This window comes from Camelina sativa, chromosome 11, assembly GCF_000633955.1.
Source record: "Camelina sativa cultivar DH55 chromosome 11, Cs, whole genome shotgun sequence".
In the NCBI taxonomy this organism is placed as follows: domain Eukaryota; kingdom Viridiplantae; phylum Streptophyta; class Magnoliopsida; order Brassicales; family Brassicaceae; genus Camelina; species Camelina sativa.
The window spans coordinates 36939413-36956249 of NC_025695.1; the positions used below are offsets into that span (position 1 = coordinate 36939413).

The 16837-nt window shown below is 30.6% G+C and overlaps 2 protein-coding genes and 1 pseudogene across 2 annotated transcripts; all 3 read left to right on the forward strand.

Annotated features, from left to right (window-relative positions):
* LOC104728696 (UV-B-induced protein At3g17800, chloroplastic-like) lies at window positions 7636–13545 on the forward strand. The gene is made up of 3 exons (XM_019232053.1): window positions 7636–7648; window positions 11742–12084; window positions 13148–13545. The coding sequence occupies exons 1-3, from the start codon at window positions 7636–7638 to the stop codon at window positions 13521–13523; spliced, it is 732 nt and encodes a 243-aa protein (XP_019087598.1). The 3' UTR covers window positions 13524–13545.
* On the forward strand, window positions 14204–14662 carry LOC109127603 (defensin-like protein 220). Its single transcript, XM_019232563.1, has 2 exons — window positions 14204–14314; window positions 14414–14662. The coding sequence occupies exons 1-2, from the start codon at window positions 14266–14268 to the stop codon at window positions 14638–14640; spliced, it is 276 nt and encodes a 91-aa protein (XP_019088108.1). The 5' UTR covers window positions 14204–14265; the 3' UTR covers window positions 14641–14662.
* LOC109127609 lies at window positions 15740–16192 on the forward strand (annotated as a pseudogene).

The following is a 16837-nucleotide window of genomic DNA, read 5'->3' on the forward strand; positions in this document are numbered from 1 at the left end:
ATATATATATATATATATATATTTGTCTCTTCTTAGATCACTAACTATCAATTGTTCGCTCACACAAATTTTATGTTTCATGTTGAATCAAAATAATAGGAATTTTAATATTTGATATCCAACATTTTCAATAATCTAACTAAAGATTTTAGAAATGATTATAAAAATACAGAAATTTAATCAACTTTAATTAGGTAACTTATAATTGTGTTTATTTATCCTAACTCTTCATAAAATATGTGTATATTTAACTTTTTTTTTCTTTTTAGAAGTTGTGTATTTTTATTCTAATTATGGGTTGATAAATTTCCACTCAAGATAAAATTTATTATATTTTTAAAATTATTTTATCAGAAAGTTGTATTTACTTATTATAATCGTTCATTTGATATCCTCACTTAGGATCAGTTCGTCATAATATTTGTTTATGAATAATAGAAATACCAATAACTGTTATGATTTTTGTTACTGTTTACAATAGTGTTTCATAAAATATATTATACTTATAATACCTACAAATTTTTTACAAAGTTGTCTCGATGCATTATGATTTTTCATTTAGTAATTTTTAACTTAGTTGATTTTTTTTTCAGAATATTTTTTTATTATAAGTTTTCATTTTGATGGTTGTGTTTTTAAAACTCACAGTTTTATATGTTTATAATTTATGTAGTTTTAGCCCTACTTATTTTTTTTTTCTTTTGAGATCATTTTTAATTTTATCATTTATCATATATTTTCAAACTATTTTACTTTCAAATAATTTTATAATATATAATTCTAAAATTTGAAATTTAATTTAACTTTTCTTAAAATATTTTCTAGCGACATCGCGGGGTATGAGTCTTAGTATTATTAAAATTAAACTTGAAAAATAAAATTTTATTACATCTCATAAATAGAAAACAAATGACTAATAACATTTTTATTTAAACATCATCATTAGTGTACTTTTCCTACAAATGATCGATTAAAGCGTTTCAAAGTGAAAAAATGAGCGTCTCTATCTTTGATTTGTCTATGTCGAGCAAGAAATTCTTGAAATCAAGTATTTTCATCATGATATTTCAAACCAGATTATTAATCACTATTTTATGATGTATTAAGTTTATTTTGTTAACAACTTGTTTTTATTTTAGTTTTCTTTTTTTATTTTAATTTATGACACTAGTTATGTATTTTATATTTATTGTTTGTTATGTTATTCTATTTTCTAAGTTAAATATATGTTATTTTGTAATTTAAATTAATTCAATATATTTGTTTTTAATATAAATTTTATAAGTGTAAATTCTTATTAAATAATTGTATTTAGATATAAAATGGTAAAATATTATAATTAAGGGATTACTTTATAAATAAAAAAAGTTATACTCTAAAATTAGGAAAATGGACCGTGTTACTCTAAATTTGGAGTAACTCTGTTCGTTTGTCTATTTTTAGAATAGAATATAAAGTATTATTGGAGATGATTATATTCCAAATATAGAATTTGGAGTAATATATAAAATATTAGAGGAGATGTTCTAAGTCTTTATACGTATTTATCAAGCAAAAATATTTAAAAAATTTCTAGCCTGACGAGAAGCCAAAAAATAATAGTACAATTTTATAATACAAAGATTGGTTTGCTATTGATCACGATATGTGTGTGTTATGAGTTATGACTTATGAGTTATGACTATCGAATAGTGATTTCGACACATGTTAGAAAAAACACATATAAAACTAAATTTTTTTTTTAAATGATAAAAAATATTACATATAGATATTTTCTGATATCATTATTATACAAAAAATCCTATATATAATAGCACAGTTTTCTCTCATTTGAAGATGTACATATCCGCATTATAACTTAAGAAAATCAACATAATCGTAAGAGTATATATATGGATGTTGCCAACGAATCCTCTAATATTGAAGATTACACCTTCACATAAAATATTATGGAAATGAGAGGCATAGGCCAATGGGATGAGAGCATGGATTACTGAGCACTGAAGAGAGAAAATGATCATTTAGCTACTAAAAACATAAAACATGCAAGAAGATTACAAATACATGAAAACATGTAATAAGGTTAACCTGTTCATCGAGGAAAATAAGGATAAGTGTTTCTTAAGTAGGAGACTACCATCTCTAAGCTTGTTATACAACTTTGAGCGTTGCGTTGCTCCTCATCACGCCTAGCATTTTCTTCATCAACTTTTGCGAGCTTAGCACGAGCAGCTTCAAGTTGGTCTTGCAACTCTAAGATTGACGGTGAAAAAACGGTTGAATAACATTGTTTTCTCTTCCCTTTGTTGACCGTCTCAGCTAGTTGGCCAAGTCCAAAGGGTTTTCCCTTGTCATCTGTGACAGTACTCTAAACACACAAAGAAAAGATGATGCAAAACCAATTAGATTGAAACAGACATTGTTAATGTTCCATGAATATTCATGCTGAGAAAGGAGAACCATGAATAAAAAATGTAGACCAATAAACATTAGAAAAACTAGACAATAAGTATTATAAAAAGCGAGAATCAACATCAGAAAACCACACAATCATCATCACGAAAAGAAAGTAAAAAAATACCTTGAGAAATATGTCATATTTATCTTGAATGGTGAGGATCCGTTGAGATGAATGGTCTGAACCGTCAAGATCATCGGCATCAAGCTGATTCAATGTCTCTTCTAAGTTCTTCTCATAATCTTCAGCTACTTGTTTAGCCTTTGCATCAACAAAAGTTCCATCTGCCCTTGTATGAGTTGCTATAAAAACTTCACCAAGTGATATAGGGCGACCCAATTTATCCTCCTGTAATGATACAAAAAAAAGTTACTAGTGTCACATGTAAAAATTAAAGGCAGCTAAAAATGCATTACCAACTCCTTACCAAGTCTAGTTGTACTTGCAAGTACGATTTCTGTCCGGATAAGTGTTTATGGACGCCAAGCCCACCACGATCAGAATTTCTGGACTGGGAAGCATTAGTGCTCTTTTCAATAGACTCGGGAGTGTTCCAGTGCTCCATCATTTCGACCCAAAGTGTTGGCCGAATTCAAACTTCCTTCGAAGTATTCCACTTATCACTCGGGCCAGTTTTCCTTTGTCCCGACCAAACCTATTAGACAAATATTAGGAGAGCAAATAAAAGTAAAGAATATAAAACCAAAACAAAATTGTTGCAATTCGAAAACCTAAGTGATATAATCAACACAAGAGAACCAAGCAATGCTATGTAATCAAACTAAAATTCAGAAACACAACAACCTAAGTGATATAATCAAGACAAGAGAACCAAGCAATGCTCTGTAATCAAACTAAAATTCAGGTTTCGAGATAATGAAAAGAAGAAGTGATTAATAGTTTTGAGAACCGTGTTAGATGGTTAATCGAGTCACAAACTAGTCACAACTTAATTTTGGGTGGGGGGAAAGTTTGGCGGTTATATTTCACTAATATTGTCGAAAAGTTTGCATATGCGTTCAGTAACAAATTAGTCACAATCAAGTAGTCGCAAAACGGTGATACTGCTGGTCAGTCACAAAGTAGTCACAAATATTAAAAATGGTTGCAAACTAGTCACAAATTGTGACCACTTTGTGACTTGTTATTAGTAGACATAAGCTTATTTGGTTTTTGAAAGCATAAAATATAAAAATTTTACTTGTAACCATTGACATTGTAATTAAAGTGTCAAAAAAACAAGGTCAGAGAAGAAATAATATATTAGAAAGAGAATTTGAACATTATACAGCTTTCGAACATGTTTGTTGTATAATACATGTAACACTTAATACATGATATTGAATATACACTAATTGATTCATTATATGGACATATATCTTATAATAGAAATATTTACTATACAAATTTGTTCAAATATTTGTAGATACTAAACACTTAACATTATTTGAATACAATTTTGTTAAAATTGGAAAAACAATTGTAGGCGGTTACTAAAGGGTTGCAAAAGAGTCACAATTTCAGGTGTTGGTGGCAAATTATTCAGGTATTAGTCACTACCTAGACTCGTTTTGCGACCAATGTGAGACAGAAAGCTAAATATGGTGTTTCTTAGGTTTAGTCGTAAATTAGTCACAATATGCGACGTTTCTACGACGGCCTGAGAAAATATGATTTTTCAATAAAAATACAAATATTATACATCATTAAAATACAATATAACTACCAATATTAAAGATATTATACATTATTAAAATTCAATTATAATAAGTATATTACACAAATTAAAGTTTTAAAATTGTGATTCAATTTCCTCATCTTCATCTTCCGATGACGATTCGTTACACCGAAATTTGTCTTCTGGTTCAGCGTCTTCGATTTTAAAGTCAATGTGATCAACATTCTGGCTTGTGTCTACCAAACTATCAATTATGATATCCTCAATAGTACCCGTCTCTATCATCAGTTGTTTGCTGCAATATAACAAGTTCATTTTCTCTAAACTTTCCTTGAGCAATATGTTTTGGATTGACTTTTAGAACCGTGTGCCAAATTTTCCGAGGTCGTTTTGTGTTTGGGTATGAAAGATAACACACTTGATCAGCTTGCGAACCTACAAATGTTTGCCAATAGAAACCTTGTGATATGTAGATTAAAAATATTGACATATAAATTTAGGGTAAAAGATAAGAATACCTAAGATGAATGGTTCATAATTTTGATACTTCTTTTATTGTAGCACGTCAACAATGCCTCCATCTCGAATTCGAGTGCCTTCCAGGATCAAACCATTCACAGAAGAAAACTATGATCCTTAAATTCAAAAATTCTGGATACTTGAGCTGAATAATATTTTCGACGGTCCCATAATAATCATCTTCGTCATGTGCTTCTGAATAATTTGATCCTCGAACACATATCCCATAATTCATTGTTTTTCTGGTTCTCCCATCGGCCTTCGTGTGAAACAAATAACCTCTTGTAAAATGCATAGGTCACGACTTGATTTTATTTTCAGGACCGTCCACTATATCATACACCCATGGAGGAAAACTTTTTGAACTTATACAAACCTGTACGTGTATATAATAATATAAAAAATATACACATATAATATATATCAAATTATTGAGTAGTATATTCTTACATATTCACGAATCTATTTAGGAAAATCTGCTTCTCTTTTTGAGATGACTTCAACCTCAAAATGTTCTGGATCACCATATCGAATATTTGTCTCCAATAATCTGTGTTTCACCAAAAATATATATGATTTCTTAACCTGAAACCAAGAAGATCATGTATATTAAAAATTAATAAGTTAACAAAGAGCATACCTCTCAAGTGGCCTAAAATAGTCACAATTGAGTAAAACATATGCATGTGCACATTTGTACTCTTTTTCACTTAACCAAAATTCACTACATTTGCCACTTGGACGACCCACATAAGTGAATATTTCATGTACCGGTACAGGATAAACAGGTACTTCACCTTCATTATACCTCATCTCCCTGAAAATTAAATTCCGTTTACCATCATTAATATAATTGGAAGCAAATACTGAATTACAACAATTACTAATTAAGTTATACCATTGATGTCTGCACAACTAGCTAAATCTGAAACATAGCCGTCAGAGAATTTAACCTCATGTTTGACCCATTCTAACAGTCATTCTTTTGCTTTCGGAGTCAACCTCCAAACAGGAAATGGAGCTCCCCCTCCATCATCTGCATGCAATTCTTTCTGAGAGGAAAATCTTTTAATGTCCAATTTTGACTTCACTGTATCTTTTGATCTATCTTTAACATTCATAGTAGTATACATGATATTATCATGCATATTCTTCTCGATATGCATCAAATCAAGATTGAGTCATAGAATCAGATCAACCCAGTAAGGCAACTCCCAAAATTTGCTTTCTTTATGTCAATTATGCCACTTTCCATAGCCTTCCACTTTATCTTCATGACCATTTCCACCACAGACATATGTTTTAGGTGCTATAGATTGCCTTATACGCTGATATATAACTTCTCCATTCAGAGATGGCGGTGGATAGTCGTTCAAAGCATGCTTTCCCTTCAGAAAGTTATTTTTATTCTTTCGCAATGGATGATTTGTAGGAAGAAACCTCCTGTGACAATCAAACCAACATGTCTTTCTACTAGCCGGCAACCAAAAAGCAATTGTTTCATCCATACAAATAGGACATGATATTCTCCCATGAGTTGTCCATCCTGACAATATACCATATGCCGGAAAATCGCTAATAGTCCATAAAAGCGCAACTTTAAGGTTGAAGTTTTGATCTAACGAAACATCATAGGCTTCAACCCCGTTGTATCATAGCTCCTTTGACTCGTCGATCAACGGTTGGAGGAAAACATCAAGACTAGCTCTTGGATGATTTGGTCCTAAATTCAGAATTGTCAGGAACAAATACTCATTGTTCATGTACATATCCGGAGGTAAGTTATATGGTGTCAAGATTACAGGCCATAACGAATGGTTTTTGGACATGCCAAAAGGATTAAAACCGTCTGTACATAATCTGAGATAAACGTTTCGTGTTTCTCCTGCAAATGTAGGATGCAGATGTTGGAAATTCTTCCACTCTGCTGCATCAGATGGATGACACATTACTCCGTCTTCTGAATCATGCTCAGCATGCCATCTCATCGCTGATATAGTCTTCTCTGATTGGTACATTCTCTTCAATCTGTCAGTAATAGGTAAATACCACATACGACTAAAAGATATTCTATTTCTTCCCTCACTATCCTTGTACCTTGGTTTTCCACAAAACTTGCAATGTTCCAACTTCGCATATTCTTTCCAGAAGAGCATACAATTATCTATACATACATCAAATGTATGGTACGGCAATCCTATCTTTCGCATCAAAGACTCTGTCTCGTAGTATGAACCGGTGCCTGATTACTCTCTGGTAAATACTCCATAAATAATTCAGCCCATGAGTCCATGCAGGTTTCAGATAAATTATGATCTACCTTGTTGTTCATGAAACGAGCAGCCAACGACAATTTCGACTGACTTTCCCGACACCCATCATAAATTGGATTATTTGCAGCATCTAACATATCATAAAACCGTTTTGCATCTTGGGTAGGTTCTTCATGAACATGAGATCCACTTTCATGTTCATGTTGATGATACTGATTAAATGGTGTAGTACCATGAAATGCATCATTCACCATACCAGCAAATACATTCCCACCATTCCCTCCATCAAATTCTACTGATTGATCACCCCACATATAATCTACATTACCATAATGACTACTCGTTCCTTCCCCAACCACATTATAATCTTCACCATGTTCAAACCATACATAATATCCAGGCGTGAATCTTTTACTATGCAAATGCGATGAGATCGTACGAGCATGCAATAACTTTTCATTTTGACATTTAAAGCAAGGGCAGAGAAACCTACCTCCACTGTTATGGGCTAATGATTGGTTACTTGCAAAAGCTATGAACTGATCTACCCCCTCCAAAAATACCTTCGAGATATGATTTGTCTCTCGATTGATTCTATTGTACATCCACTCTCGTGAATAATTCCACATTTTTTCTCACTTTTTTCCCTTTTTTCTTCTCTTTTTTTTCTCTGTTTTTTTTTGCTCCTTTTTTTCTTGTATCAAATAATGGAAATGAGAGGTGTGAAAAATGAGAGGAGTGAGCGGTGGCTTATATAGGGATAACATGATCACTGTTTTGAGACTACCTTATAAGAGTCACAAATTTGCGATCGTTTTGCGACGAATTTGCCACTTTATTACGACCACTTTGGGACTACAATTATATGTCGGCAAAGTTCAGTACCCCACCTATCCTCAACATTTTCCACGTTTTTAACTAACTTTTGTGTACGACTACTTTGCAACGAATTTGTAACTTAAACAGACAGTTATAACTCCGTCGCAATTTTATAACGATATTGCGACCAAAGTTAACGACTTCTATTTATGTCGCTAAGTCGTCGCTATTTGCGACTGTTTCGCAACTCCTGCTATAGTGAATTTAAAGTAGTCTTAATGTAGTCGCAAATGAGCAACGTGTTAGCAACTACTTTTATTAGTCGCATATTTAGGACTAATTAGCGATGATAGTTTCTGCAGTTGTGTTTTAGTCGCAAAACGGTCACAAAAGGGTCGCTAATATTTGTGACCGTTTATGTGGTCGCAAATAGTAGTCTCAAAACACAGGTTTTCTTGTAGTGTCATGTCGGTCGATGCAACCCCTGGTGGTGTCGGTCGATGCATGTTTGGTGTTGGTCGATGCAGTTCCTGGTTTATTTGTTGGTTGTTGTTTGATGGTTAGAAACATAGAGTATCTCAATTGCTTGTGTGTATAGCCTAGTAGATAGGAGGATTGCCTCACTAAGTATTTATAATAATACTTACGCATCTCAATTGTTGTTTGTGGTGTGCAGGTTTGTGACGTGGGACCATGGCGATGGGGAGAAGGATGATCTAGGGTCTCGTTTGTGTGTTGTTGGTTATATTGTTTATGTTGGAACCTTGGTTATAGTTATGTTAGGTTGTTGGATAAAATGGTTAGGAATGTTATGTATCTGAGATGATTAATGTTATATGTTTCCGCTATGCATATTATTGGTTGTTGGTTTAATATTGGTAATGTGGTTTGGTTTAATTAAGTAGTATGAGATGCTTAATTATAGATTTTTATTATTAAAAAAAAGAAAAAAAGGTTCGGGTTGTTTCATTATTTCTTAGTTATATATATAAAGTTGATTTCTCTTCTCCTTCCTCCACCTCATCACTTTTTATTTTCAATTTTAACAAATTAATATACATCATCAAAGGAACATAAAATTCCAAAGTTAATGCATATCATTTTTGTAATATTTTTATTATTATTAAAGCAATAATTTACAATAGTTTAAACTAAAATATAAACCAAAAACAAAATGAAAAAAATATACAACGAAAAAATGTCAAAGTAAAATATGAATAGAGATTATATCAATATAAAATTAGATATTTCTATCATAACATATTATAATTGTGTAAATATATGTAAAAAACTAAAAATAGGAGAAAAATAAAGTTATCATATATTTAATGGAAGATGAATTACTTTCAAGAGTTACAATTATTAGGATAAATAAATAAGAGTTTTTTTAAAAAAACAAACTCAAAAATTTAAAGGTTTTTTAAATCAAGAGGTTATTCAATTCTTGGTGTTAAATTATAAATTCATATGTATATTATTATTTTCCATTCTAATTTAATATACTTAATATATATATATATGTGTTTTTGTTTTTTGGGAATATGATTAATATACATATATATATATATATATCTATGTTTTTGTTTTTTGGGAATATGATTCAACTCTCATATTTATGAATGATCATATATATACAAATTTTTGAAAGTACAAAAGAAACACAGATGAAAGCACTCAGATTCAACTAGTAACTTATAAGGTTATCTCAATGGTATAGTTACCCTACACAATCATTCTATTTTTTTATGCTAAACAATAATTGACCACACGACTCTTTCTATATAAAAAGTAACTAGCTAAGACTAATCAATGTTTTTTCAAACAGAATTATTCAAGATATATTATTCTTGCATTTATCAATTCTTTTAGGTTCTTATGATTATTTAACTGTCCACTAATTTCAATTTTCAGAAAATAGCTCTTATCCAAAAGAAATTTAGCCAAGAAGTACAGAATATGTATGGTAAGAAAATTACATGGTCAAAAAAAATTTAAAGATAAAAATATAAACAAGTAAAGAAAACTCATTCAAAATAGAAAATCCAAAATTTCAAATTATATCAAGTATTAGCAAACCAAAGTATTTGAAATTATATCAGAAGATTTAGATTATTAAGGATATCAATTAATTTCTGAATTTTGTTTGACATGTCATCTAATTTTTTCCCACTTTTTCATTTAAATGGATTATAAAAAAGAAAATAAAAAATCGAGTGTAGGCGAGTTCTATTATAGTATTTTATAATTATTGTAAATATGAAAAATATTAAAAAAGATAAGAAAACATTAGAAGTATCTATACTATCAAAGATTGACCTTTAATATATCAGATGAATTAACAGTTATCATACAAAATATTAAATTATAATATGGCCTTAACATACATAATTGTAAATGCATATAATTTATTAGAATTTAAGAAATTACTTTTAAAAAAACTTAAATTGTAAAGAGCAAATTATTCTTAATATCATCTATGAAAATATCTAGTAACACCAAATGAGATAAAATACTATAAATAAAAGGTATTTTTTTTTTTAAGTCAAATAAGTTGGAAAAGATATACTAAGGAGATAATCATAAATAAAATTTTCATTTATGATCAAAAGATGTTGGAAACATTCTACGTTGCTTATTCCACTACTACAAATTTTGTCTTTATCTTTTGAGATTCGTCATGAACTTACGATATTTTCTTTTGATTCTGGCACGAAGTCTCCGAGCTTTTTCTTCGTTCGTCTCCCTCTTGTAGTGATATACCACATGTGCAGCAAATTTTTGAGAAGAATCAAACACACCATTGCACTTAGAACATGTATATGAACCATTTTTTTCATTTGATATACTATGTGTACGGCCATCATACTCATCATCATCATCCTCAGAATCAAAAATATTGATTGGTCTAAGAATTTTCTTCAAAGATCGAGTATCTTAAGGAACATGGTTACACTTTGATGATGAAGAAGACATATTAAAATAATGAGGATCAACAAAATTTTGGTTTGGATAAACGACTCTAATAGGTGTCGGATTTAAAATTTTACGCTGATTACCAAGAAAAGTTGGAGGAAGAAATAAAGGAATCCAAATATTGGGTTTGGAATCCATAGCATGATTGACATGATCAGTTTCAGATTGGACATTGTCAATTGGATTGTTAGGAAAATATTTGTCACCATAAACAAAACCAACGTTTCTCCTCTGATAGTTCACATATGAACAATTAAATGAAAAAGAAGAAAAAGAGCATGTGAATTTTGAGAAGAGAAAAAAGGAGGAGGAGCAAATATATTTGCATGGTTCATACAACTAGATGCTGTGAACATATTTGGATTAGAAACATGTGAATTTTGAGAAGAAGAAAAATGAAGAGAAGTAAATAAATTTGCATGGTTTATGCGATCAGATGTTATGAACATATTTGGATTGGAAGCCATTAAAACTTCAAATGTATGTTTCACCATCGGTTTGTGTATCCTTTTATATAATTTTAACTAATTGAAAAGGTAAAAAAAAATTGAGATTTCTTAAATCAAAATCAAATCTATTTTGTAATTTCAAATTTGGCGCGTTATTTATGACTATTAAATCATCTATTTATCCGCTTATTTACTTTGTTGACTAATGACATCTCTAATTACCAAATCAGCAAGGATCAACCGCACACAACCAAACCACACAAAGCAATAAATGAAATTAAAGCCCCATTTAATTTAAATGTTTTTTTTTTTGTCAAACAAGACTTTTTATTTATGAAATCAGAATTAAAAGGTTTTCTATTTATGACATCAAAGGTAATGAACTTTAACAGTTAAGACTATACACACACAAAAATTAAGAAAAAATAAATAAATAAATAAAGAAAAAGAAATGAACTTATAAAGGATTTACCAATCCTTTTCCTTATCCAAATCTGCTCCCACCAACTCTTCTTCTTCATCAATCTTCACAATCCCAAAAATCTCTCAAATCGCTTTCTCTCTTTCAATAGACACCTCTCTCTCCCACCACGGATCTCTCTCTTTTATCCCCTCGCGACGCAATTCCGTTAGACGAAACCTCGGCGGCTGCGATTGCGTTGTTCTGCCCTCGCGGCGTAAGGTCCGTTACGATTCGTTGGTGGTGGTTACGGTTTCAGGAGCGGTACCAAGCCTAGATGCGCCTTTGGTTCCACGCTCAGCTCAGGGGAGGTTTCTAAGCAGCGTGTTAGCAAAAAAGCGGCAGCTCTTTCATTTCGCCGTCGCTGATTTGCTTAAACAGCTCGTTGATGATAAGGAAGCTGCCTTATCTCGTATGTTCCTTAGTTCTGGTTCCGATGAAGCTTCTCTCCACCGGTTAGTTTAACCTTCCTCCTTCCTTAATCACAATTGCAAGTACTTGTTGCCACTGTGGAATCACTTAGTTATAGGAAACAAAGCTTTAGAAGTTGAATAATCCAGAAATAATTAATTCTTTGATTCTTTAATTTTAGTCGTTGATATGAAATTATCCTAATCTATAGTTTACAAGTGTTTGTTACCACTATGGAATTGCCTAATTGTAGGAACGTTTGATTCTTTGAGAAATGTTTGAAACTTTGATTATATGATTGTAGTCATTGATCCAGAAACTGATGCTAATCAATGGTTACAACTTGTAACTTACAAGTTCTGGTTACAACTATGGAATCGTCTAATTGTGGGAGTCGGACAGAACTTTCTGTAGAAATGCATATTTCATTGTTTGTAGTAGTTAATCTTGTAGAGGAGTTGCATACTCAATGTTAAATCACGATTGCACATATAGGCTTTGAATGGTTGTACCGTATGGTGTAAACCGGACAATGCATACCAATATTTTGGTATGCAAAACATTAGACTGTGGTATGGAGCAGATTAGTATGGAGTTTATATTAGTATGGAGCTTTTGAGGAGCAGAATGAAAAATGCAGACCAATAGTGAATTTACAATGGTATGGAGTTGTACGCTCAAATGCATACTAGTATGGAAATTTTTAGTATGCAACAATGCATACTGGTATGCAATGGTGAATGGTAAATTAAATGCTGACTAATCCAATTTTAGTCTGCTCTGGAGCATACTGTACAACCATTCAAAGAGATAATCTTGGTTAAGTTTCTATCATATGATTTTGGAAAATTCCCTCTTTGGTTGATTTAATGTTTCAGTTGGTTCATGATTTGGCGTTTCTATGTAAGATGACACCGCGATTTGAGTTCGTTATTTTGCAAAGATTTCTAGAACAAGACACCATCTTTGGTTTTAGTCATTAATCATGCAGAGTAGTGAATCGTTGAATGTAGAATCATGATTCCATGTTTTAGTTGTTTTCATTTTCAGTTTGTATTTGGGGTTTATTGGATGCTAATACCTTGATTTGATTTTGTGGTTTCTCAGAAGGATAGCTCAACTTAAGGAGATTGATTGCCAAACTGCGACTGAAGAGATAATGTATATGTTAATCTTATACAAATTCTCAGAGATAAGAGTACCTCTTGTTCCAAAGCTTCCCAGTTGCGTCTACAATGGAAGGCTTGAGATCTCGCCTTCAAAAAACTGGGAACTTGAGTCAATCCATAGCTTTGATAAGAATCATCTCAGTAAAGTATACACAGCTTCCGTCTTTTATGGATACTTCCTGAAATCTGCTTACCTAAGGCTTAACACCATGAAAATTTCACCAATCAACTACGACATTACATTTCTGAATTTGATCCCAAGATATTGCAGAGATGCGCAAAGCCAAGGTCACACGAAGCGAAAATCCCGATAGAGAAGCAGTGCTTAGCTCTTTTCGGTCCTGAGGGAATCAGCGAAGAGAGCATAGTGACATCATTTTCTAGCCTGAAGAGGCTGCTTCTTGAGGCTGTGGCATTTGGTACATTCCTATGGGACACGGAGGAGTATGTAGATGGCGCTTTTAAGCTCAAAGAGAATGAGAATGCAGAAGAAGAAGACAATAGCAGTGTGTGAATCAGTTTGCTTAAAAGAAAATCTTGAAATATATTTTTGGTGGACATTGCATATATAAATATATAGAGAGAGACAAAAGGTTTCTATAGTGTCAATGATGGCTATATGAAATTAATTTTGTCTATAGCTTGCGTAATTATGTGTGTAGTTTATATTGAATGAGTAATAGACATTAGATTGGTTGTGTTGCTTTAGTATCCTCTTCCTAATTTAGTAATTTGTCCATGTCTTCAGAGGAGTAGAAAAAAAAACAGTGAAAAACAATTTAATATTTTTGTGTATAAAATGAATATAGTAATTATATGCTAAATTTTACTTCAAACTTTGATAGAAAAACTGTAAATTAAAGTTTATCGTTTCTTGGACTATCATTTATAAGAACATACGTTTGATAAAACATTAACTACTATGTAACATAAGTAAAAGCACATATAAAATGTGCTCTATCTTGTTTTTAAAACATCACAACAAAAACTCAAGTCGTTTAGTAAACAAAATCTTTCTATTTTTTTTTGGGTTAAAATATTGAGATTCTATAGAAAATGAAGACAACATTTTTCTTCCTAGTTCTTGCAGTTCTTGTTTCATCATGTAAGTTTATTCTCTTTAAATAAAACATATATACCATGTTTTATAGTCGAGAATAATATATTAACTTAATAATTTCATTTTCTTTTGAATTACTTATAGGTGTATCAAATATTATGGCACAATCTATTTCGGAAGAAAATACTCCCTTTCCCATTCCTCCACTAAGCTCTGATATTGATCCAACTGACGAACATGTTGGACACTCTCCTGATGACATGAAAATTCTTTTTTGCCAACAATGTGCATATCACTGTGTTGAGAAAAAGAAAAATGTATTTAGTTGTGACAATTCAATTTGTCGTTGTACCTTTGAAGACATTTTGTAAGATATTCTATTTGTAGAATAATCTTGAAAATCAATGAAAATAATAATAATGTACTATTTTCTTTATTTCCTGGTTTTATTTTTCATTTTCCCCTTATAACCCAAATGTTATGTATACATGCATTTGCATATTGCATGAATCTTTTTTTTTGGTAGGTTAATTACTGAATCTATTAAATGAGTTAGTTAAACTAAAAAACTATAATGATATAAAACAGATATAATAGGGGGAAACAAATGTATAATGGATTAATGGTAGCAAAACTAATTAGTATTTTGAAATATGTAGATATTCTTTGGTCTACATAAAATATAGTACTATATTTTATTAAAGTATTTTTCTAGTCTCAGAGGATAATATATTGACCCCATGGATCATTTTGAAGGATCCGCGTCTTTTTCAATCCAATTCAATATTTAGTTAGACTGGAATTCCCTTGTATATCCAATTTTTACATTCTCAAGATATTATTTGAACAAAACTGAAATGTCAATTCTGTTTATTGTGATTTTTTTTTATTTCTCATTCAATTTTGTAATTAAATTGAGGAGGGTTACATTCTTAAAAAAAATAATATTACCAAATGCAAATTTTCAATTAAGAAAAAAATAAACTAAATCAAACCAGTACGCAAACATATTTCTGTAATTATTATGTCTATTTGAATACATAAATGTTTTAGTATTAACTATTGCATTCAAAACCACAAATAAGAAAAAAAAACAGTTACACAAATACATTTATATAAAATTTTAAAATGAAAATAATAATAAATTGAGATGCCAAGTTCGTAATAAAGGAAAAATATAGCATTACCTTTATTATAATATTTAGGATTATTAATCTATTGTATAATATTATAATCAAAATTTATATATCTTCCTCATTATTACCTGAAGTAATAATTTCACTATTGAATATTGTTGTATTTAAAACTTAAACAAAAAGTGTAAATTAAATTTTATAGTTTCTTTAACTACTAGTATTTATTTATAATATAATACGTTTGATAAAACATTAATTAGTAACTACTATGTAACATAAGTAAATGCACATATAAATGTGCTACTATATTGCTTTTAAAACATCACAACCAAAACTCAAAACGATTAGCAAACAAAATCCTTCAAATTTCTATAGAAAATGAAGACAACATTTTTCTTCCTAACTCTTGCAGTTCTTGTTGCATCATGTAAATTATTATTTTTAATTATTACATATATATATATATATATCATGCTTTATAGTGGAGAATAAAATATTAACTTAATAATTTTATTTTCCTTTGAATTACTTATAGGTGTATCAAATATTATGGCAAAATCTATTTCGGAAGAAAAAACTCCATTTTCCATTCCTCAACTAAGCTTATTGATCCAACAGATGAACATGTTGGACACTCTCCTGATGACATGAAAATTATATTTTGCCAATAATATGCATATCACTGTGTTGAGAAAATGAAAAATGTATTTAGTTGTGACAATTCAATTTGTCGATGTACCTTTGAAGACCTTTCGTGAGATATTCTATTTGTAGAATAATCTAGAAAAAAAAATAAAAAAAAATAATAATGTACTAATTTTATTTAATTTTCTGGTTTTACTTTTAATTTTTCCACTTGTTGTAATCCAAATGTTATATATACACATGCAAATGATGAGAATGAAAACTTGAAAATGTTCTGAACGAAGAAAATATCACATTGGAAGGAAGAAATAATCGGTGGCTAGAGTTGATCATGATTGATAATATAGAGAGTGTCTCTAGATTGACAATAAGTTCTGTTAAAACTTAAAACCATTTTATTCTCTCTTACATAACACCATTTATCTTTTTATATAGTATATACAACTTCACACATACTCTTTAAACATTTCCAAGAAACGGAAAGCTTCACAAATCACACAATTCTCATTACTCTGAAGTGAATTTAAAAAAAAAAAACATTGGTACAATAAATTTGTAACAAAATCAGACGACTTGAAGAATCAAATCAAACAGTCAATAACGGGCCAAGCCCAAATAAAGAAAATAGTCCAAAAAGGCCCATTTACGTAAAGAGAATGTGAAGAAATAAAGTATACGAATGACACGTATCCATCTTCTTTCTCTTGGTCTATAAATACAAATTTACCATTCTCTGGCCAAAGTTTCTCTTTCCTTGGCTGGGGTTTTGAGAGAGAAACACAAAGAA